At 38.8% G+C, this 25,922-nt stretch overlaps 1 protein-coding gene across 4 annotated transcripts in view; it reads right to left on the reverse strand.

Annotated features, from left to right (window-relative positions):
* Positions 1 to 25,922, reverse strand: part of ELMO1 (engulfment and cell motility 1) — a 311,400-nt gene that overhangs the window by 190,602 nt on the left and 94,876 nt on the right. For all 4 annotated transcript variants that reach the window (XM_055706867.1, XM_055706868.1, XM_055706866.1 and 1 more), the window contains 7 exons: positions 22,609 to 22,644; positions 14,839 to 14,938; positions 8,546 to 8,697; positions 7,643 to 7,721; positions 3,649 to 3,699; positions 2,062 to 2,184; positions 563 to 694 (listed from right to left, as the gene is read on the reverse strand). In XM_055706867.1, coding sequence (XP_055562842.1) covers positions 563 to 694; positions 2,062 to 2,184; positions 3,649 to 3,699; positions 7,643 to 7,721; positions 8,546 to 8,697; positions 14,839 to 14,938; positions 22,609 to 22,644 — 673 coding nt within the window. The remainder of the gene's footprint in view (positions 1 to 562; positions 695 to 2,061; positions 2,185 to 3,648; positions 3,700 to 7,642; positions 7,722 to 8,545; positions 8,698 to 14,838; positions 14,939 to 22,608; positions 22,645 to 25,922) is intronic.

Here is a 25,922-nt window from a genome sequence, read left to right on the forward strand (position 1 = left end):
GCAGGACCCGCGGGGCAGCTGCCCAGGTTGGCTCCCTCACCAGCTGTGTCAGGAAGGTCTCTTCCACACCCTCTGGGAACCTGCTAGGCTGTTTCTTCTCCACTGTGTTGTATATCCAGCAGACATCTGGTAAGTTGAAGTCCCCCACAAGAACAACAGCTAGAGATTGTGAGACTTCTCCCAGCTGCTTTTAGAATATTTTCATCTGCTTCTCCATCCTATAACAGAATCCCACCATGTTGTTGGCCTTCTCACTGATTTCTATTCATAAACAATCAACCTGCTCATCATCAAGCTCTAGACAATCAAAACACTCCCTAATATAAAGGCTACCCCATCTCCTCTACTTTCTTGTCTATCCCTTCTGAAGAGTTTATAGTCATCTATTGCAGCATGCTAACTTCTTCTAAAGCAGTTGAAGGGAAAAAAAAAAAAAAAGGCACTAGTTGCTTGTAAAAAAATAGCCAGAAGACCACCAAGCAAGCAAAATGTCTGATTATAAGATGTACTACAACAGATGCACTCACCCACTTGCAGTATACCACCATACAAAAATACTCACAATAAATCCAAGTTTTTTATAGTCTCGAGTATACATAGATTTGCGTTTCTCAATACTGCCACTACTGTTGTTAGGTTCACATTCTGCATCAAATGCAATTCTTCGGAGTTCAAATATGATATCCCGCTGAGCCTATGTTAAAACAAGGTTTAAAAAATTGGTTAAAATAGCTTACCTATCATTTTAATAACCAATACCACAAAAACTGTTTCCAAACACTGTATTCCCCCCACTGCCCAATCTTTCTTCATCTAAATTTCCTACTACATACTCAGAGAGACAGTCAGCAAGAATGACTTTGTGGTTCCCATTTTCCAAAGTCATCACGTTTGTGGGGTTCACATGCAGATGCTTAAATGTTGACTTCCAGAAGCTGGACCCATATTAGCAAGGCCACTAACTACACACTTAATTTTAACCACAGGCATGAAACCAGAGAAGCCAAGAGATCACACACATTTCAAATTAAGCTGGTATTTAAGCACTTTGCTAGCTGAAATCAAAATGGCTCATCCCTCTGCATTCCTTTTGGTAACTGTCCATTTTTGCTAGCACAGGAATGGGCAAAGTAAGAATTACTGCAGTTACACATCACTAGAAATGTCCCAGGACAGTGATAACCACCCTATCATCAATACTAACAACACTGTGTTAGTCACTTTCTATGGAGATATGTGCTAGTTAGCTCAGTGTACATTCCTAAGAGTCAAATTTTTCTGCCTCAAATTTAAGAAGCAGGAAGGGTAAAATCCTACAGCATGATGTTACTTATGTTTACAACCATTTCGCTCTCCCACCTCCACTTCTCCAAATTATCAGCAAGTTTTAACACAACGGCCTCTTAAAAATGAAATCAAGTTCGTCCTTGTACAGGGCCTAAAAAAAGGCCACAAAAAAATAAAGCAAGGAAACACATCTTCTCTGTGGTTCATTGACTCTATATTTAATCTTGAATTTCTTAGGGGAGTAAATGCCTCTTTTTGCACAATGAACAATAATTAAACTGGTGTTTGGACACAGCGAGCAATAAACAAATGAACAACTGCTACAAAACTGTTACAAAAATGGGTTTTATTGTAACAAATTAACTTCAACTCTAGCATGTCAGATAGTTTTCATTTAAACATTCATTTTAGCTCTACAGAAGTACTTTTAGGAAGGACCATACATCTCTACTGCTTGCGAGAAGTGCACAAAAGAAACAAATGCTGGACTGCTGCTTGCAGTTTTAGCTCAGGATGACACCAAATTCAGTTCATGGAACTACATGCTAAGGAGAAAGGCCTGGCCATTTTTTTTTTATACTTTTGCATAAGGAATGCAATAGCCAGTACACCTTCTAACAACCGGAAAATATAATCAAACTTCACAAAAAGCAAGCAAGCAAGAATAAATGGCGTAAGTGTTCCTAGAAATGTCTTTTCCTCCAGACAAACTTTAGGTACAGCAATGAGCAGCTGTCCTCTTCCTGTGCTGACCATACCATGCCAGATGTTTACCTGATCTTGTGGATCCATTTTTGTCATCATTCTGTCTTCCAGAAGGTTGAAGGTAAGTACTTGCAGAACATAAAGCTGGTGTGCCATTTCATTATTGATGGTCCTCTGTGCCCTGATAACGTGCTGCAAAGAGAGATTCTGGTGAATGCCATCTTATCAGAAAATTACATCAGGCGCACTGAAGTGTTTCCATTTCTGTAAGTATGTGTTTGCTATAGCAAATCAGGACTAATGCTACTGATTTAGGCACTATGTAAGTAACTTTAAGGGACAGGATTTTACAATAACATTGCACTGAAGCCCTCTCCTTCTAGCCACTAGATAGAGCCTGTGTATATGTTGAGAAATGTCATTAAAAAAAAATAAATCAATACTGAGAAGTCACTTGGAAGAAAAAATAACTCCTTACCAAAAGCATTAGACCTCTGTATAAAGAAAAACAAAAGAAAAAAAAACCCACAAAAACAAACAGACAAAAAAACCCAACACAAAAACAACAACAAAAAAGAGTGTAGTAAGAAAATATTTCAGAGAGTAGCTGCCTGAGCAGAAAAGTATTCAGGCTGTAAACACAACCAGCTAATACAGTGATATAACAGGGCTACTGCTGCAGAAGTCAACATCACACCAGAATCCCAGCTCTAGCAGACAACTCCGTTCTGTATGAGGAACACTGCTTAGAAATACTTCAGCATACAATGCCCCGTACGTGCAGAATTATCCCATTCAGAAAGCAGACACCAAACAAATGGGCAATTTAAAAATCCCTGGCGTGCCAAAAAACATCAAGTGGTTCTATATGAGAAACTAACCCAAGCCACTGAACACTGCAGCATGCATAAGGAGAAAGTCATCAAGTATGAGATGGATGCAGCAGCTGACATTGTACAATTTCAGAGAATAAAAGAACCTGTTGGCCAAAAGGCTCTGGAGCATTTTATGATAGCAAATGAACACCTAGGAATATTAATCATATGCTTATACCAAATTTCTTATGAACACAAGCAGTGTAAAAATATGCCTTCTGAAACAAATCCTTGTTTTTTATATGCATCACTGAAATTACAATAGTGAATGAATGAGGGGTTGTTTAGTTGTTTGTTTTTTACAGTGCCTAGTATCTCATAACAGAGCGAGAGCATCTTCCCTTCTTCCTTTGAAGATGTATTCTGCTCTAAAGTGAAAGGCAAAATCCCTCTGATTTTCCCTGATAGAAGGTACAAGTCTTTTACATTACATTCATTAACTTCACTTTGAGCTGTATTTCATGCTTATGTGCATATTATGACAAACTGTGTGCACCTTTGTATCAAGACAGAATGATCTGTAGAACGGAAAAACACAGAGGTGTTCAATATTGTATTTTCATTAAGAAACCAGTTTATTTGACTGAGAAAATACCCGCTCTGATCATCAGTTTTGAAACCATTCAACAACCTAAACTTTTATCTTGTATATTACAGGCTTCAAAACATACCAAAATATAAATGCAATTAAAATACATTAAGATAAAACCTACGCACACTGAAACTAGAGTCACCTTTTCTCTCTGGTAGTGAAAAATACCTTTGAAAACTATATACTTACAGTTAAGATGATGGAGCGAAGCTGCTTTTGTGCCAAAATGTTTGCCATTTCCTGATTTAGTTTAAAAAAAAAATATTAAAAATTAGAGAGAAGCAGGTATTTTTAGTGCCATACCTAGAAGAACACTGACTTCAAAGGTTTTAGTCTTAAGTTTCTGCAGTGTTACTTACAAATGAAATGAAGCAGTATATCAGCTATGCAATTGTATGCATTATTTTGGGGGCCACAAACTCAGATTACTGTGAGAACAGGGGCAATGAAAGTGATAAGTATGTCAAAAGCTGAGGACTTTGGTGATTCAAAACCAGCAACAGAAGACCTCAGAAGAGACATCTGTGGGTTAAACAGTGTTTACACACACTTGTTCAAGCACAGTCTTCCCCTCGCAAACAGCACAGAGGGAAGCATGGAATGGAAGCCAGCCAGGACTTTAAAACAAGACCTCAATGACATGCTTATTTACATTAATATGTTGACTGTTTTCAAGTCAAGTTCCCTAACTTTTACTCAATAAATCAGCCCACAATTCAGTACTGTTTCATCATAGCAAATAAACCTTCCCTCCAGTATTTTGGTAGCAATGTTGACATCGGTCCACCGTTTTATCTTAAATTAACTTTTCTTTCTAGCCCTGTCTGAAGTCACTATCAAGGAGAATATGCTTTTTCTGTCATTCTTAAGCAGCTGATCCCAGCTGTCCACATTGCAAACTATCCTACAAAGCACAGGAGGGAAACCTACCCAGCATGAGAGTTCTAATCTTAACCATACCTACAAGTACATACCTCATTTTTAAGTTCCACGAATACAAAAATATATTGGTGTGTGTGATGTGGATATAGGCTAGCATATGCAATGCTTTACCATAATTATCATCATGTAATTATTTTTAAACTCTTGTTTTCAACATGTACTATTTCAGGATTCCTATAACATTGCACACTGCTATTTAGACACTGTTTATTTGTACACAATGGGTCATGTTTGTTATTAGTAGATCACTGATTGGAAATAGAGCTCATGTATCACAGCCTTACATAATACAGTGCACATAATCACATCAACGCTGACACTTGTTTAAGCACTGCCATTCTGTGCAGTTGGCACCATGTAAAAAATGTTTACATTCAGGAGAAATAAATTTTAAAAATTTCCTTCTGATCTTTGTGAGAGTTGAACAATAATATAGAGTACATGCTGGTTACTTTTACATAACAAGAAATCAGAAAACATAAAAACTGAGGCTATTACATAAAGCATACAAAGAACTGGATTGCTGAAATATTGCTGCAGAGACAATGTAAATAAAGCAAGTGTTAGGGTGAGAACTTGTTTGCAAAAGGAAAATAATTCTAACTGGACACAGGAGATGGTCGTGGATGTTGACTGTTTTCTTTATGCCAGATAAAGGGTGCTGCAACAGAACATGGGAATGATAAGGAAGACAGGACCAAAGACAAGAGAAGCTCAGCTTTAGCTTTTAAGCTTTTTCTGGCTGAGCAGGTTTCAACTGCACATAACAGCAAAGGAACGAATGAAGCAAGTGCTTCTTCATTTGGAAATGCACAACTGAGCTGCAGGGGGAGTGCCAGGCACAGGATAGTCATGTTACAGGGAACAGACTGGCTAGTTTCATCAAAGTGTATCCACGGCTGGAAGATGGACAGGTAAAGAATATAAGGTATTCTGCCTTCAAGGCTAAAAAATGGAATTCTTTTATTCTACTTTTTGTAGAGGATTATCAAATTGTCACTTCTTTCTTATACCTGTAATTTTAAAAGCTGTTATTGGGATATTGGTTTTGTCACTGGACCAAAAAGTGATAGCCGCAACAAGCTCCTTTGACAAAATCAATTACTGCATCAAAATCAACTTTGTCTCTAAGACGACTATATGGCTATTAGCAGCTGATGGATGAACTGCCTCTTCAAAAATAAGCATTGTAGTAACAGATGAGAACATGATTTGACAAAATTTGCCATCTCACTTCCCATAGCAACATGTCTGCAAAAATGCAGACAATTGCCAAGAAAAGTTTTTCAAACATTCACAGCATTATTTCAATGCTCAAACTCCATGATTTTTTCTGATAAACACTTTTTTAGGTTTCTCTAGATTACTTGGTCCTTGACAGCGGCAGAGGAAGGAAAGCAACCAGGGAGTCCTCATTAAAACAGAAAAAAACTTGAACCATTTGGCTTTTTGCATTACAGAAATAGAAAAGAAAAAAAAAAAAAAGAGAAAAGAAAAAGAAGGAATTCAGATACCAGCATCAATTTAAATCTTTTACTTAATTGCAGTGCAGTCACCCACATTATGCCAGTCCCTGTAAAATGGCAGCAGAGAGGGTGCCAAAGCTCCTGGAATCATACAGGGTTTGGTGCAGTTTCTCACTCTTAACTGTATTAGTGGTGAGCGCTGAACCTTAACTTTTGAGTACCCACTGTCAGATAATTACATGAGACCGTATCACCACAGTTCATTGTCTTAGAAGGACAGAATTCAGTAGACAGTATCAGTTATCCTTATCTTGAAGCTAACGGACACCTACCTTCTTCAATGTATGGTTTACTAATTAACCACAAGATAGACATAAAAAGAAACCTAACAGATTCTGACTACTTGTTATAGGTTATTAAAGGCTGAAGGAAATTTTCTGCAAGCATCACAGCTATTACCCTTCAAGCCAAATCAAATCATTATATTTTCAGGATCATAAACTCCATGACTAATAAATTTGTGTCACAGCAGCAGGCACTACGGGTAAAGTGAAGTCTGCATGGTTTGCTGCCAGCCTCACTTGATGGTTACACTCTTGGTGAAATATAGTTTTACTTGCTGGGAAACCCCTGTGATACTGTCATCTTCAGAAACACATGCCCACAAATCAATATTAAAGTCTTACCTACCTCTGAAATTGTATCTCAACTTCAAGTATCACCAAACCATACTTTTCACAGAAACATAAACAGTAGCGACCATTTACAAATGTAAAGAGTGAAATCTTTGCTTTTCTTACAAGGACCTATCATAGATTTATGCCAAAATTGAAAGAAAGTTTTTATTCCAATTTTTTGTTCTTTAGGTGTCTTCTTTTCTTAATAACTAAAGACCATATTGGAGGAAGAAGGACAAAGGAAAAATGGAATGGGGAAAAAAAGTGTGTGTTTGTTTTTTTTTTAAATTTAACCATGGTTTTACTTTGCCCTGTTCACAACTTTAAAGATACTTCTGAAGCAAAATAGAAGAACTAACCATTAGTGCTTTGATGTTAGTTTAAACAATCATCAGCATTTAAAAGTGTAAACAAATCTAAGGAAAGTCCTTGTCAGATCTGATTAGCAGCTCTCAATGAATTTATTCTGGACACTAACACTATGTCACAAGAAGAATTACCAACACTGTTCCTGGTGACAGAAATGTTAAACAAATAAATGACTAAATCTGTTTTGACACAGGCTAATGACTTCATAAGCATGGATGAAACTTCTCTATTTCATAACACACCGCATTCCATCCTCATTTAACAGCAACTTGAAATATTTCCTTTTGAGACTCCTGATCTCTGGCACTAAAGTTAAAATAGTACACTATAAAAGTCATGAAATGCTTACATGGCAAGATATTTCCATTTTCAAAAGGAACGCACTTTTTATTAAAAAATCTGGGGGGAAACAGCTTACAAAAAAATAGCCTCGTTTTACAAGCTGTGCTGGCAAAGGGTTCAGTACAATAAATACTACAGCCAGCCACAGTCAATATGGTTCATGTAAGGTTACAGGGGACTACAAAGCACAAAAGAACGCTTAATCCCTACTAATATTGTTGCAAGATGGAGGTAGCTCCATCAGAAAGAATAATATACCAGCATAAAACAACAGAACAAGTTTCAGTCTGAATTAACTGCAGCAAAAGTTTGTCTCGGACAACTGCAGGTATGAATATGACAGACTTTTCCTACAGATATGTAGGTATACAAGACCCAACAACTTACCTGCCTCTTGTCATCCGGTGCTTTAAGGAAGAGTGCATTTATTACTGCAATGGTGTATGTCTGGATTTCTTGGTCTGTCCTGTTTGGAATAAAATTATAAACATGAGAGAAGAACATGAATACACACAAGCTGTAGAAACTGATTTTCCAGTTGCATTACTGAAGGTAGAAGTGGAGGGACTGTTTGCATAATGTTTACCATGTAAAAGTTAGGTAATCGGCCCAAGTTGGGCATGACCAGGTTGTTTCTATTATTAAGAGACACAGCATACAAGAAAGGTGGAATGAAGCACATCCTTGAAGTGCCATTGACTCAGAGAATCAGCTTCTGTTAGATGCCCAACAGCTCAAGGTAGGAAGAGGAATCTTCCCTAAAAGGTTCTGGAGATTAACGTGCTGGTATTAAAAGCTTTTCAGGTGAGTTGAAAATGCCCCAGCTGGGAGGCAAGCATAATCATACACTATACAAAATTCATTACCCTATGCTACAAGAGCCAGTTTCCACCCATTTAACCACCACACATTATTGTTTAAGAAAACACCTCTCCCTTTTCAAATCTACCTTCAGCAAAAGTTGACCAATTTCTGCCTTACACACTTCCCAGAGGCTGGCAAGCAGAACAACCCCATCTGTATGCTAACAGCATTTAGCATTTTATTACAACAGGGTGTTCTTTTCATCCCCCACTTCCAACTACACAGGTAGTGTAGCAGGGGAGGGAATATCAATGATCAAGCAACTCCTTAAAGCTGGTTACCAGTCATCCAGCCATTTATAGTGGATGCAGCAGCCATACAGGTGGTTGTCAGCCTTTATACAATTTCTTTTTTCTAAACGCTGTGCTCATTTGGGGGAAAAAAAAAAACCATCCACCGTATCAGGTGGCAGCTGAAGACACTCACCCCTGCAGATGTGGGATTAGCTGTCCAATTGTGATCTCCTGTGCCACCTTCTGGTACAGGTCATGGCTATTGAGCACCATTGATTCCAGGATTGCTAGTGACCGTTGCAAGATAGAGATGTCTGAAGCAAATTTGTTCACATAGCTTGCTATCTACAAATTCAAACAGTAAGAGAATTTACATCTTGTCATGAAAGTGGGGAAAGGGAAGAAAGAAAACTGTGAACACGGCTCAGAAGAGCCATCAACCAGGCACTGCAGATACCTTCAAAGGACACTGGCACAGATTCTTCAGCTGGTGCAAATCACCAGAGATTTATGTCAATATTCATACCACTGAAATATATGCTTCAACATTATGCTATGAACATGATAAATCAGCATTAAAGAACTAGAATGGTTATACTTATTGTGAGGAAAACTTTGGGAAGGAGAAGGAGAATACTTCTCATTCCCTCCAGTAGAAATCTGTGTAGCCAGCTTTCTCTAAATAAATATCTAGGCTCAAGGCAAATGTTTCAAAAAAGAAATTTACATCTAGCTCTCTGGCAAAACACACTCTAGCAAAACATGCTTTTTTTTCCCTGCCCTGCTGTTACCAAAACCACTGAAAGCTCTCTCCAGGTTACAAACTAAAACTCTGTTGATGACTGTTTATCAGCACAACTGGTTCCATAACTCTGCCTAGAGTCCAGTTTATGCCTTAATAACTTTCACTTTTACCGCAAGCTGCCACAAACAAATGGCACGTTAATTAAAGCCAGGTCTGACCTCTGTTTTTTTGCAGTGTGGCAATGACATGCTGTGCACTCATCTGCAGGGCCAACACAGCTGTGCAGTAAGATGTGGCAATGTGTGTTCTTTCTTATGCCTCCCAGTCCACTGACACAGCTTCCCAGGAAGAAGCTTGCCTTCTGCTGACGCAGGAAGCAAGAACTGCCTGGGTTTTCCTTGAATGCACCAATACCAGCACAGTCAAGCTGAAAGGTACCCAAGAAAGCACAGACAAACAGAAAAAACGTCGTGTGACTACAGTTATTCGCTCTTTACAGCCAAGTAACAGACTACAGCAGCCCTGTCTCAAGTTTGTTGCATTCCTTCCAGGAAACTTAAAGTCCAGGTGCTTCTTCAGCACTCTTACTTCAAGCCACTAATGTGATTGATTATATTGTTTCTGATTCTGGATGTTTGCTTAGACCTTGGCGTCATTTTCATTTTGTAGGAAGAAAGGCATGCCTATGCTTAGAAAAGCTGCCTAGCTGCCTGTAAAATTCACAGTCAAATACCGACATGTGGACAACTACATTATTTTGTACTTGCAGCATTCTGAGTAGTACTGAAAGAGCAAAATACCTTTTCTGCAACTTTGGTTGGAGACAAGGGAAAAGGGACAGATTTTTCTTCTTCTGATCTATTGCAGCCCTACTGTTTGCTCTGCAACTTAGTTTGCATTACCACAACAAGAACATGCTATGCAGAATATAACTCGGTTCAGGGAATACATATTGTCTTTACAGGAAATGGAGAACCAACGCATGCATGCATAGAGAATAAGAGGAGAGAAGCAAGAATTAGCCCTTCTCTACTCTCGACTTTCAGTATCTGCTACCTGCAAGTCCTGAGCCCAAGTAATATTTACATTAGTATATGATGCACATTGTGCTGTTACGAATCATAGAATCATGAACAGTTTGGGTTGGAAGGGATCTTAAAGATCATCTGGTTCCACCACCCGCCTGTCATGTGCAGGGACACTTCCACTACATCAGGTTGCTCCAAGCCCCATCCAGCCTGACCTTGAACACTGCCAGGGATGGGGCATCCACAGCTGCTCTGGGCAGCCTGTGCCAGTGCCTCACCACCCTCACAGTAAAGAACTTCTTCCTAATACCTAATCTGAATCTACCCTCTTGCAGTTTAAAGCCATTGCCCCTTGCCCTATCACTACGTGCCCTTGTAAAAAGTCCCTCTCCAGCTTTCCTGTAGGCCCCCTTTAGGTACCAGAAGCTGCTATAAGGTCTCCCCGGAACTTTGTCTTCTCCAGGCTGAATAACCCCAACTCTCATCCTGTCTTCACAGGAGAGGTGCTCCAGCCCCCTGATCATTTCTGTGGCCCTCCTCTGGACTTGGTCCAACAGGTCCTTCTTATGTTGGGGCCCCAGACCTGAAAGCAGTACTCCAGGTTGGCTCTCATGAGGGCAAAGTAGAGAGAAAGAATCACCTCCCTCGACCTACAAGCTGTATCTCAGAAGCACTGTACTACCCTACCTCTCTTAATAGTAATCCAGTTGTGGGTTTGGTGCATTGCAGCCAGAGCTGCCAGATGTCCAGAAGGCCCACAATATAGGCAGTGTATGCACAGAGCAACTCTGCACTGCTCAGACAATAAACCAATTGCACTTTGGAAGCCTCAGTCATCAGGCATCCACGGATCAACTGTGCAGCAGGAATACAGCATGTCCAGACTGTGTCCCAACTTGTCAGACTGCTGCCACCATTCTTTTTAGAAGCCCTGACATGTATGAATTATTCTTGGTGCAGCAGCTCCTTCACATGGTATTTCAAGTGGCAGTGTAAATGCTTCACTGGGATATAACATATTCATATCAGTAGCCTGCAGAAATGCAACAGTATAGATAACAAACCTCAGCCTAGGAAACGCTGCCTTACACGTATTTCTTCTTCTGACCCTGGACCGTAAAGTCTTTTAATCATAAACACAAACCCAAGGTATGAGGCTGGCTTGTGTGCTTAAAAGCCTGTAACATATCACACTGAACATACATGTAAAACACCTCCCAGGTAACTTGCACGTCAAGCTATGTATATTTATAATCACCTTGCTGAAGCATGAAGTCTGGCAGGAAATAATAGGCTTGTCTACCCTGATAAAGGAGGCACGCCAGTTCCAGAGTGAGCAAAATTAGATTAAAAAGAAATTCTATTACCATACTTTAAATTCTGGATGTGGAAAAAACCCCATACCCTTCTTGAAAAGAGACAAGAATCAATAGGAGTTCAAATTTGTGTTATGTGCTGTTCCCTGCTTACTGAGCACCACACACAGGGAGGGCTTTCAACATCCAAAAATAGTCCTGCACTCGTTTATCAAAAATTCTGATGATAAAAATAATGCAAGCTCACAGAAATACCACCTCTCCTCCCGAAATAAGCAACTTCATTGCTTTGCGCTTTTACATGAAAGCCATGGGTGTGTCTCATTAAGGATAAAACTATTTCTTCAGCAAAATACCTCAATATCTGCGTAGCCCTATCAGGTCATATATAGACACATACAAAAGAAGTGGCTGGGTGTTTAACTTCCTATCTCATTTCAAGGGAAATTAGATATCAGAATGCTTTTACACATTCAGCCCCAGTGCTCTGCTGAAAGAGCAACTAAACATGTAAAATGAGGGTAGATGAGCATCCTATAGCAAACTAAACTACATCATCAGACTTCTTTTCCTGTTTCAGGACCACTTAAAGAACAGGAAAGAATCCAAAAATTAAACCCCAAAAAATTAAAAACAAAACAAAAACAACCCAAAGAACCCCAAACAAAATAAACCATGCCACCAACAAAACACATGCAGGGAAAGAACAGTGAAGGAAACAGATCTGATTTTCTGAGCTGTGGTATGCTCATTAGTTATTTGCCTGGACCACTCTGATGTCAGAAATGTACAGAAAAATCTAGCAGTTTTGTTCTCCTTTAAGTCCTAATGCACAGTAAATTTTTAAACTGTGCATCTCATTTTCAAGCCAGGAACTAGAGTTGTGCTTGACTACAGAAAAACCAACTGACAGTTGAGAGACACAGACATACTTTCCTTACTGCCAACCCCTTTTTCTGCACAGTACATTTTAGAAGGCACAGTAAACAGTTCAGGGAGGTTGATTCTGCATCACATGGCTATGAAACAGCTATTATATAAATAATTCTAAGAGATATCTCAGACCTATCTCAACCATACTACAAACTTCACTTCTCTTGTGGGAACTATAGATGAGAGTACCACATTTGCATAGTGTATTTTGATATCCAGTTACCATGACATTTTCTAAGAACTGGGCATCCAAATCCTTTAGGCAACTATGGAAGCTGGAAATAAACTATATTGTCATAAGCAAGAAAAAGGTCTTGAGAGAATCCTACATATCATAAGGAAGTTTTTTCCAATTATGCTGTTTTCCCTTAAGATAAGGAGCAAAGCTCTACTTGAAAGTGTCAATTCTTATTTGCAGCACTTGGAATAGCAGACTTCGTATACCTAAAGGATGGGAGGGAAACTGCATCCAACACCAAGCAGTTAGTTATTAGAAGAAGTTAAGAGGTCTCCTTTGAGCTCTCCTCCAACCTCTAAACTTTAAGTTAGAAAACTATTCAAGAAAAAAGTTCAGATTAGCTCCTCCTCATTTCAGATTGGCTTCACGGCTTAACATGAAAGACAACTTCAAAGGGCAGAAGCACTTGATTGCAAAGTCCCCCTCAGCTAGCAGAAACTTATCGGCTCCCTTATCCATCCTGTCAACCACTTGAGCAAGCCCATCAGCAACGTCAAGTGGCCTGTCAAAAGCCAAGGTCACAGAAGCAAGTGGGAATAAAGCTGTAGAGTGCCATCAGAGAGCCATAGTCCAAAAGTGCTCCTTCAGGTCAGCCCCTGGCCCACAGAGCCCCAGTGAGGGCTCTGTTGTGCTGGCTCCCAACTGCATGGCAGGTCAGGACACATCTGTGCCTACTTCATCTACATCTGTCATTCTTTGTCCTTCTGTTTCTCTTTATAATCAGCCTATTCTTTTCCTTGGTCCCTTTCTTGTCCACCAGTTTCACTTTTGGTTTTTACTGGCCAATTTTGGTTTTCATAGGTACTTGTGAGAATGCTTTTGTTTGTGTCCTTTGTTTTTTAAATTGGGTCCCTGTCCAGGGAAACCTATGGAAGTGCCAGACAGAAGAGATAGATGAGCCATTAACAGGGGTGCAGACAGCACTTTCTTCTGTAGTTACTATACAACCCACAGGGCAAAAGATGCTGACAAAGTTAGGCGAAGACTACCCTTTCGAGTCACTGACAAAGCAGATTGATTTAAACTCATTTTAGCAAGTTTCTTCATACACTTCTTACCAGGCTCCCCTAGAAAATAAGGCATGCTGGGCTTGACCTTGTATCATGAAGTTAGTTAAAAACCAGTTGCACTATTTTCTTTGCCATGAAAAGATAACAATAATCATCATTATAATCTTTTTGGACTGCAAGATTGGCCAAATCAAAAAAGAGTCCAAAAACCTGATTATACTAATTTTTCTTACAAATAGCATCTGTCATTTTTAATGACCAAAACTGAGTGTTGATATCTAATGCTCTTTTCGTAATTTATTCTTTTTCACTTTTGGCAACAGAAGTACATTTTTACTTTCCCTTAGTGGCAGAAATTTTCTAACCAAAGTTAAGTTAAAAGTCTTCACTCTGACACATTCTGCTAAAAAGAAGATATCTTTGCCACAGGTTATGTTCTTTCCATTAATACCTCTGCTACTATTTTTGTGAAGTAACTCAGATATCTTTTCAAACTGTACAAACGCACTTTAACTTAAGTTCTGAGTTCAATCTGGGTTGAAAATTCCTTGTAAAGAAGGGGGGTGTGGGGGGTGTCCACAGTAAATGAAAAGGGTTAAATCAGTAACAAAACTTTTTCTGAAGTCTATTAAATCTCTGTACTTAAAAAGTACTCCTGCGTTTCTGCTGCTTTTGTGCATCTCCTACATGTAAGAAAATTAAAAAATATTGCAAATCATGGAAAGATCTCTTTCAAAACCACAGACCTCAGCTGCAAGATTGGGAGGGGTGGCAGAGTTCAACTTGATAAACTTAGCAGATAACAGCTTAATTTTCATTTGTAAAGTAATTCATTTCTCTTCCTCCCATACCCCCAGAGGAAACATTTCAGCGCTGTTTTTATTTTAATTTAAGTCAAAATACTAATTTTTGCTTTAACTGCATGGTATCTGCACAGGGAGGTCACACTGTAATTGAGCAAGCAATTTCTTGTGCAATGAGCCTAATACAGTGTTGATCCCACTTCATTCCTATTGATTTCCGTAGAAGCTGGGCCAGATCCTGCAACTACAAATATTTATAGTTTGAAATAGCACTTCAATCCCATTGTCAGGTAACTTTTTGACCATAATGTACCAGGAAGGGGCGGGGGAAGGAACGGAACCAAACCCAAGCCCATGACTCACCTCAAAATTTTAAACTGATATAGAACAGATAGCATTGATTACGAATTTACCTTTTTAATGAATGCCACAGAGAATGTATCCCACGATACAATCCCATGATCCATCAGCTCAACAAATGCAGTCAGTGTAAAGGACAACATATCTCCAAAGCTGCAAGAGACAGGAGTCATGACAACATTTACCAGTAATGCAGCAGGGCAATGACCAAGGGAACAAAGCAGCAGGAAGCTTTTAGAAAGGCAGGAAAATTAAGCCAGTTATGGATTAAGAGGTAGCAGAAGAGCAAGAGAGGCCGTGCAACAGACAGTCTCTAAAACATTTTAGCATGGACATCAGGAACAGTCACCTGGAATAAACCAATTTTGTAAGAGAAGTAGTCACCCCCAAGAGCACACCACATGCAATGCTCAAGGAAATCAGATAGCCCAAATTAAGCTTCGCTTATTTAGATCTAGCAGAAGAAAAGACGACCTTTTTTCTTAGCAACTTATGGAAGTGCTCCTAATTGAAGGTCATACAGAAGTGCCACGTTTTGGTACCTCTGCACTAAGCAGATTGGCAGAAAGTCAGTGGATTGTTTGTTCCTTCTCTTACAAGGAAGCAAATATATTTTTAAAATGCACCAGAAGAGATTATATATTGAGCAGGAATTTCTTGATAGTTAATGCCTCAGTTCCTTTCTTTGAACCTGAAGATGCATCTCCTCTTGTTTACCTATGGGCAACCATGTCAAGCAAATTGGAGAATTCCCGTAGTTTATCCAAGCATGCAGCTCAAATTATTTAGGGTTTGCAGGCCACTACACTGCATTTTATACCTGTAAATTTACACCTGTAAATTTGAGATTCAATGCATCTTTGTACGAACTCGGCTAAATTCAAAACGTGTTTAAACTCAACATAAATAAAATTTTCTAACCTGACTAGTTGCACAGGAATTTTCCATGTTAAAAAACACCTTTTAAAGATTAGCTTCATTTCTATATATAGTCAGGGCACTGAACAGTCAGCAGCCATAACGATTTCAATGAAGCCGTTCAATGAAGTAACTGCTCAATACAAGCAGCAGTGCACAGAGCCCAAAATGAAGCTGCGTAATTACCTTTCAGGGCATGCCAAACCGCCTGCAAGGTACTCGGCCACTAAGCCATTAACAAGTATAAGCATACAATCAATCTAAACAGCATGAATAGTCCCAGTGATTTTAATGCAACAGCTTACCTAATAAAAAGATAAAAGTAAAAAACCTCTGTCAGATTGGAACTGTAATGCTCAGTATGTTGAAAACCTGAGTCTAATACTATACCCATAGTTAAGCAATGTAATCAGTAACCCTTACTCTGTGATCTGCTCTCCTACTAACCTGCACCAGCCCAACACAAGGAAGTGAGCATCCACTCAGCTGGAAGACAGTTACAGCAGTACAGAGAGGCAGAAAATTGTTTTCAATGTAGCAATTCCAAGAGCCAGTTTATTGGAGTTGATACAATCTGCCAATTAGGGATTTCTGATGGTGAGATGCAGCCCTTAGTGGCCCCTTCATTTAAGAAAGGAGCTCTTGTTCATCAAAACTCCACAGATGCCCTCTATTAAAAATAAATTTGCCATTCTTGACATTTTAGTAGTAAAACCAAACAAAAACCCCAAAACACACCTTTCTCTTCCACAGTAAGGAAGGGTATCCACAGTGGCTTTGATTATTTATGACAAAATGAAAAAATTACATTAAAGAGCAAACAAGAAAAGTACAGTGTCTTTAAAAGAATGGACCATAATTCTGCAAGAAATATTTTGTTCAGGGAATACATGAGCTGGAAGCTTTGCATTTTGTTTGGGGGGTAGGGGCATTGCTTTTGTTTACTTGTATTTTAATACTGCAAATCTTTTAAGAATTAAATTAGACGTAAAATGTCATCATTAGGCATTCCAAATAACCAAGGATTTCATAACAGGACAACAATAAGACTCTGCAGGAAATTTAATCAGCTCCAGTCCTGTCATCTTCCCAATCCATTCTTTTTGCATAAAATGGTTATTTATAAAGCCACAAATAAAAGAGCACCCTAAGAAAGGCTTCCTTCAAGAAGCTTGTACCAAATTCTCATGCATCTTCATGACAGAATACTTCCACAAATATATGCAATTCTGGTATTTTAAGATGCTAGACTAAATTAGGCTCAAATTAAACAAAAACAAAACCCAAACAACAAAAAATACGATAGACCATATAGATTGAAAAATAGATTAAAATACCTCTCCCTGCATTAAACTAAGCACATAATTTCTCTCCCATATATTTTCTTATATATTGTTTAAAAATTTAGTCAATTAACCTGTATTTAGTACATACATACTCTTCTATAAACTAATTGTACATGAAAGCTAATCCCCATTAACAATGGGTATGGTTTAGAAGGATTACTTAAAACTGTATTAAACCTGTATATGGACATTCACCTTTAGAACAGCAGTGGCTGCAATGTAAAGGAATTAAATTAACCTGAATTCAACAGTCTCATTTACTCTTCTCACCAAAGCTACTGATTAATCCTGCCAATTAATCCAGCCTCCTCCACAGCTTTGGAGGGGAAACTAGGTTAATGAAGCTGAAAATACTGGTATTAATGTATAAACCTGGTTTTAGTAGATGTGACAATGATACAACCGTTTGTGATCAAGAAAGCAAAAATATTTTTGCACTTAAAATGATCAGACACCTCACCAGGTATCACTCCAGTGACACTGCTTCCAATATTTAATGAGGGAAGAGGTACAACACTGGGACTAATCAAGCAGCAAGAAATACTCCAACTCTATATATTATGCAGCACCACACAGATGTAGTATGTATTTTAAAAATACACATATGTACCTACACACACGTGTCTAAGTGGCATCGCAAAAGTCAAGAGCCAGGCTTAAAGGATAAGCATTTGGAACAGCACAGCTAGAGATGAAAGCAATCTCCAGGGTAACTACAGCAAGATAAGGATTAAAGTATCTGGAGGGGGAAGGGAGTGTTGTTGATTCATAGTTATGTGTTTAAACACAAGCAGATAGGTAGAAATAGGCTTCCGAGCAATTCACTTCAAGACACATGCACAGACACACTCATACTATTAAGACTGGCAGATAGAATAGACACTAGAAATTTCAAGGGAATCAAAGCTTGTTCATAAAAGTAGTAATCTGAGAAAATAGATGGTAGGAGCTGTTTAACTCAAAATCTCAGTGACTGTTTTAGTCATACAAAAGGTCTGAAATATAATGGGGCCTCTTTGCCTCTTTCTTCATAAAATCTTTTTACACTAATCCACAGCATCAGGCACAACAGTTCTGTAAATATCTAACCCTTGCTGCTCTGGCAAAATGACCTCATAGTTTGAAGGTGCTTTTTAATGTGTGTCATTGCAGCAAAAAGGGAAAAATGATCAGAAAGATGCACTGTGTAATTGCAATTTCATCTCTCGCTAACACTGACATTTTAATGATCTATGCTCTTAGGCAAGCTACTTGTAAAATCCCTCCTGAACACTGTTCAGGGCGCTGGCTCTTAGGCAGGGGCACCTTACACTGGGACAGCTGATGAAGTTTCCCCACTCTCTGCTGACTCCCCTTTACTAACCACCGTTGTAAGGATGGGTGAGCTGGTTTGCTCTTGGCAAAAGCCTCTTAAGCAGCAGAAAGTTGTGATCTGCAATGCCATCAGGTGTCCCAGCATGAGCCGTTCCAGTGTGGATGGATGACCATGCTCTGATCCACAGTGCCTCAACCTCTCTGACAAACCTGACTGAAAAGTAAGTCAACGTTCACATTTCACATTTCTAGGGTAATATCAGGTCAAAGCCTGTTAATTTACATTCCTAAAATTTTCCTGCATGATTACTTTAAGAAATGATGAAAAAAACCCAAGCTTCCACATATTTTGGTATCATATTTTTCTTTCCTAAAAATAAAAATTACAGGAATGTGCATGTGACCCTGACTACCACACCTGTCTCTCACCTGCCTTCCTAGTTATCACTTCTACATGCTAAACCATCTTTTTATTATGTGTGCTAAGTAATCCTCAGATGTATATTCAGAACTGATATTTTGAAAGATGCCTAAAGCAATTTGGATTTCTTATCAAAATATATCAATAAATAAAATAAAATTGAGCACCCAAATCCCGTAGATGTTTTCGGGGGGGGGGAAGAAAAAAGAAAATCTCAATGCATCTTTAACACATGTACCAAAATGAACATTTTATTGCTGTTGTAGAGGGAATAATACTCAGCTGTTCAAATGATTCTTTACATTGAGTTAATTAGCCAGGCTCTGCTGTCATCAGGTAATAAAATAATAATCATTAAAAAAAAATCAAAACCAATCCATACCAATATAAGTTTTTATAAAGCTAGGTGGACTGTCGCATGTTTTATATGACAAAAGTTGCATTGAAGAACCTGGAAATAAACTGTTGTTTGTCTGTCACAACCAGGACACAGCCATCAGTCCTTTAGGACTGGAAGCCAGAGACAGTACATCTTTACACAAACCATTTTTCATGGGCTAAACAGAACCAAAGCTGATCTCTAATCGTGAAGAGGGAAGACAGCAAACAAACAATTTTAACTGGGCAGGAGGCAACTAGAGAGTAGCAGCTGCCTACTTCCACATACAGGAGTTAAGGAATCGGTTAACTTTTAAGTCCCTTATCATTCAGCAACTGTGCTCACAGCCCAATACTGGGCAGCTGAAAGGCTTGACATCATTGAGGTCAACATCAAAGAGTAAGAACAGCTTTTTAAGTTAGAGTTGTCAAGAATAAATGGCCATGAATAAATTTAAACAGGGGAGCAGCATATATCTAATCATCAGAGGACAAGAGCTGTGGAAAAGCCATGGGGGCAAGAACCTAACTAAATCTAAAAGGAAGACTGATGATGCAGCAGGATGCTTTGCAAGCACAGTGTGAACAAGTACCTTTTTTTATTGCTACGGCTCTTCTTCATTGCTTCTACACTGCCTTGTTTCTTCAAGTAACCTTTCCAAGGGCAAAGCTAAGCCACCACCAAATTAAACTAGGAGCAATTCACACCTGCATGGTACTTACTCAGTACAGCTGAAAATGACTGAACAACCTGCAGGGTAGCTGCCCCTGTTTTTCTAGGTGATTACAGAAAATGCACTTAACTGCCACACTGCAATTGGCAGAGAATTTTTTGTTGTTTTGTTTTGTTTTGTAATGTGCCAAGTACCACTGAAATATTTCTTTGTGGTACAGTTTAACTGCATTCATTAAAACGGATCAGCCCTACTAATCTTAAACCACTTGCATTCCAAAAACCTGAAATAGCTTTGTACCACTGGTATCAGGGCTTCTCTAACCTTGCAAATTAGCTCTGATTAAAGAAAACAAGCTGCAAATTTAAACAGAACTGTAACTATTCTTGAACAAATCCAGGTGTAGGTACTCTTATTATGGAGTATGACTAAATCTACTCTCAGGTACATTAAACATTTGTCTGCATGGGAAACTAGCCCAGAGGAACTATTACACTCTGGTTCTTCATAAAGATGTGATTAGAATTGCCTTTTCTCTTATTCCCCATCTTTTAAATTTCTGGGTTTGCTCATTTCATGGTAATTGCCTTAAAAGGACCAGTTTTTCTTAAAAGACCAGGAATAACTGCACAGGAAAAACATCACTGCCCAATCAGCATGGTTTGACTATAATTCAGTAATGCAATGCAAAGTTCAATTAATAGAGATGTTTCATGGGAATAATTTCTTTTTAAAAATCCAAGTATTAGCCAACATGGGATAATAAAATGGGAACCTCTAAAACTGAAAAGACAGACAAAAAGAAACTCAGTATTTTAGAAGAAACTCCTTCAATGGAGAAAGCTATTAAACAAGGCCCCTCTGTGAAAATCAGGTTTTAATTAAGTCAGGCTATCACGTGCAAGCTACCAGAGATAAAATGAAATACTGGCACTTCATGAAATATGTCATCCTGTAAATCAAAAGTATTTTTTTTTAATTAGCATTTGGTTTCTTTAAGTTTATTTAGTCAAGATGACAGCAGGTGGAGGCTGCAAAGTTTGAAAGTTTAGTTTAGGTCATTATATCAAGCTCTGTGGGGTTTTTTATAGTTCTGTTTCATTGGGCCTTTTCCCATTAATATATGGGTAAAAAATAGTCAGGATGTTCAGCAACTACACACACAGAGCACTAGTGTATACACTTTACCTTCAAAATGCCAGCTTCCAGAACTATTGGCTTTGTGTCCTGACCAATGGCTCTGGTATCTTTTTTGGTACAAGTCCTGAATTAAAAAACTTGTGTTATTTTATTTGTATCATTTCGTGTACTACTGATGGAAATAAAAATCTTAAACTGTGTGTCCCCATGTAAACTAAGGTTTCTACTGGCAGGATTAACTTCCAAAATTAGCATAAACTTCAGGCACACACTTTCTTTACTATTGTATCCACTGATCTGCTATATTTACACTAACCAGTAAGAATTCTCTTAAAGTGGGTAACGCCTTGTTCCCAAAAATAAACTAAACTGTGTAAAAAAAAAATAAAAATTAATTCAGATGATCAGTATGATCAGGTTCAAAAACCAGGGTGCCATGCAGCTATAAGTCAGTGGTTTAGTACTGTCTTGAGGACAATCACATAATTTAATGTATAGAAGCCTACAGGATAACAGAATCTAGGAGCAAAGAGATGCTGAAGGAGTGTAACTATTCTTCCACAAAGAACTATTTTCACAGCACTGAAGAAAAACCCACCATCTAAATGCACAGGAGGTACCTTGTTTTGGCAGGTGTGATGCTGCCAAGAATTCTGAAAGCCTCATACCATTTTCATCATTTTCCTCAGAACGTAAACTTTGCTGTTATGAAACAAGTTACTTTGTATTAGGTTAGGAAAGCGAATGTAGAGGAAGGACTTAAGTTTCCTGCCAAATCTATGGTTACTGTCTAATTTATTTTTTAGGCAATGATTTAAAAATGAGTGTTTCAGAACTTGGTTTACAGCAGCTTTGTGAAAGTATGATTTAGTCTGGATTCAGAAGGGGAGCTGCATTTCCTGCATGATAAACTACATCAAGCTCTCAGAGTGACAGAATAATTGATTAATTATTCTTTTGCTTCCTTGGGGTTTAGCTATACTTGACACGTCAAATTTGCAAGCCAATCAAGATAACAGAGTATCTCTTGGAGTCTAAATTTATCAAAGCCTACAAAAGCTTGTGCTTAACTTGAAACACATAGAAGTGTTCCATTCAAAATCACCAGGGAAATAAGCGTGCTTCTGAACTTCCTGATGTGAGGGCCTTTACTATACCATGGTTTTCCTTTATGTATACTTCTGCAACAATTAGCATTACCTGGGACCAGCAAATAATAGGAATTCAAACTGACACAATGACTCTTACTTTCATCTCTCTAACATCAATGATTAAAATTGCCTACTATCAATCACGTAAGCCAGACCAATTTAAGAGGGGAATTGGGGAAGGCGGGGAAATTATTCGTTTGCTCAAATTAAAAAATAAAGCAAAACAAAAGCCTTACTTCAGAAACAGTAGAAGCCCCTGCAGAAGTTACAGAAATGAAGCACTCATTCCACAAGCAAAGCAAAAAAAGTCTTCATCAGAAAATTTTAACAGGCATCAAAGAGCAGAAAACAGAGAAGGTCAAAGACTTGCCGAATGAATATGCACAGTTGTATTTACGTATAAAGATTAGCGCAAGGGCCTGAACGCAGTCATGCAAAAGAAGAGGTAGTGGGCAAGGTAATGATCTAATCAGGTTCTTACCAGGGCTTCATTATCTTCTGCAATTTCTGATATCGTCTGCAAAATTAAAACTTGCACGTGAGGAGACACACTTTAAACATCTGTACTCTATTTACCTATGCACACGCACACACATATACTTGATTCTTAAAATTTAAAGAGACACACACAGTAAGAGGCAGTAAATTGCTAACAATTTGCTGTGAATAGAAACAGTTCAGTAAATAACTCAAAATTAATTTCAAATATTTGTTCAGAATACTTCTGTTAACTTCTGTTAGGAAAAAAAGCAGAAGAGGAAAGACAGTGGACAGGGGAAATATATCAGATTTCTCTAAAACCTGTTTCTCTTCACCATTAAAGTGTATCTAGGCATCCTAAATTAGTTAAGTATTTGTGTAAAAGAAGTCTTTGGTACAAAACAATAAAGGTTTACATATTAAGCATTTTCTGTCTGTTGCTGTGATGTGTAGTCTGTTGCCTAAAAACCTCTTTTAATTACTTCCTGTCTCCATCACTAATACTGATGTCAGAGTTGTCAGCATGGTTGAAAATTGTTGTGTAGCTAGGACCTCACGGGACAAGTTTTCTGTTGATTTTAAAGGCAGGCAAAGAATTTACCCTGGGTGTTTTAACCACAGAGTTGCATTTACTCAACACTAGCTCCATGACACATAAAAGCAGTGCAGCAGTCTTATTCCAACAGAATGTGTAGGCTCAGCTGTAGCTCTTTTGCTTTTAAAATTCACATACCAATGGACACGCCTAGACCCAGGATGCTGAATCAATCCACTTGAAGATGACAATGACCTGCTTAAGAATGTTACTTATTGATTCAGTTTCTAAGAGGCCAAGCTACACACCCAACCTTCAGTGTGATGCTCTTGCTTTCCTAGTAACTTTCAAAACACTTGGTTCCTAGTTGCAGCAAGAGGTTTAAGGTAGCCCACCAGTTGTTTGGGTTTATATTTTTTCCTGGTTTCCCCCCTAGTTATACACTGTTATGTCTATTCGGTGAACCAGAAGATCTGGCATCACGTTACTACATTCAGGAAACTGGAAGCCAAATATTAAGGGGAAAGGGGGATAATAAGTGCATTTGAAAGCTGTAGCCACTGATCACAATTTGCAAATCATCCTTCTGCTAATAACTGTCTTCAGAACTGCTGATTATGCTACTAAGCAAGCTGAAGAAAGGGTATCAATGGTAAAAATGGCATCCAAGATAAATATCTTCTTTTTAAAACACCACTTAAACAGGGGAGGAAAAAAGGAAAGGAAAAAATAAATATCCATTTCTGCTTAACCCCTTCTTGTGTCTCCTAAACCTATTTCACAATTTTATTTCAGAGGGTTGGCTGCAGCTCCATACTGGGCAGACTACTGTTCAAAAGGAGAACAAACAGGTCCCTCCTTCCTCCCTCTCACCTTCTCCCCAGGTTCTCCCCTTTGCACTTGCTGCCATGCTGTTCAGCCCACAACAGCTCTAGGACTCAAGGCTCTCCAGCTGCTGATTCAACTCTCCCCCAGAACCTGACTGGATTATTTAATATATTTTTTCCTTTTGGTACAGCAGTAACTCTTCCAACCTCGCACTTCCCATTTTCTTGATGCGTAAGTAATGTGCTTTCTGCAAAGACTGCATGAGTCTATGTATAGACTCTTTTCTAGAAGGACCAGCCTCAGGGAGGGCAGCTTTTGGACTGGCTTGTGTAACCATGAGGGGAGAAAACAGAGAGTACATCCCAGGAATAGCACTTTGAAATCCTTCATTGCTAGCTGTGAGCTGCAATACCCATGTCTGAAGATAATGACTGCACAGTTTACCAGGTACCCAAGCACAGACTGGGCTACAGCCTAGCTTAAATTAGAAAAGTGCCAATATTTTGTTCTTGGATTTTGTGGCTTTGGTTCTTTTATGCTACAACAGCTATCAGTGTAGCCAGTAGTAACGAAAAAACAAAAAGCATCCTGATGATCAGACAGCCTTAAAGAGGGGAGAAAATTACCCTCAACATGCTTTTAGGAGCAGAAAAGTTCAAAGCATTTCCCACAGTAGGAATTCCCAACTTCAGCAGAATGTCATTACTGTGCTTCTGCAAACGGAATGCTTCCTTGCTGCGGCAGACTCTGCTACACCTTAACAAGCACAACCACCACCACAAATGGGTTTTGTCATCTCCCAAATGTGCGTGGATCCAAGCAACCTCAGGCAGCAAATGCCAGCAAAACTTCACGGTATCTTTCTGAGCCCAGCTTTTAAAACAGCTGCTTTTCATCCAGGTGCTGTCTTTGGCTAAGCAGCAAGTAAATTTGAAATTGGTGCTGTGTCTGTCTGTCATCAAAGAGAAACGAGCGTGGTATTTGTGAATTGGTAGCACTTCAAAGGGTAGCCTCAGTTTTGCCAGGGATTCTTCACAACACGGTACAATCAGGTGTATTTTCTCCATGACTGAGCCCAGGCATTAAAGAACAAACATCTGAGTCTCAGAACAAAACATTTAGATAGTAACACTTTTTAGCATTTACAGAACCCTTCTTCACCTTGAGTTACTGGCAATCAGCTAATTTGAGGTCAGATGATGTGCAATGTAAAAGTAAACATAAATTTAGAATAATATGGAGAAATAATTGAATCATATAGGACTTCTCTGGTGAAGCAATACAAAGAACAAATTTTGACTTGAGAGGAAAGATAACCATCATATTAGACCAAACAATTTCTACTAATTGCTGTTGCTTTGGGAAGTGTGATAAGAGCAGCAATCAATGTAGGATATCAAAAGTTGCAGCAAAGTGGTACAGGATGATTACAGATAGACTTCTACCACTGAACAGGTGGAGTCTGTTATCTAAAGGAGTGCATGCTATTTTCATTGCATCGTTGAACCAAAAGCCTAATACAGAAGGACCTGGCATGTGCAGGAGTTCCTCTCGTATTCACCCACAGAGCAAGCTAAAGTTACCACCGAAGGAATAGTCGAGCTAGCTCTTCCAGCAAGTCAGAGAGGAAAGGAACAAATACAGTCTGCCACCTCCATCGGCTTTCCTCTTTCTATATATACGTAACCATTTTTTCTTCTAGAAGACTGACTCTGTGGTAGCAACCAGACAGTTCTGCAAAACACTTCCAGGGTGAGTTACCGCAAGTATGGTCAAAAATATTGAAAGCCTTACCAATCTAGACACTGTAATTAGATCCATACTTATATTTTTTTATTTTTTTTATGAAACCATCCTTCAGTTGCACTTGCACAGGTGGGAACAAAACTGTGGCCATAACATAAATGTTATGAGGGTAAATTAAATAGTGTTTGTGGGAGTTTCAGATACTA

Source organism: Falco cherrug, chromosome 4 (assembly GCF_023634085.1).
Source record: "Falco cherrug isolate bFalChe1 chromosome 4, bFalChe1.pri, whole genome shotgun sequence".
In the NCBI taxonomy this organism is placed as follows: Eukaryota; Metazoa; Chordata; class Aves; order Falconiformes; family Falconidae; genus Falco; species Falco cherrug.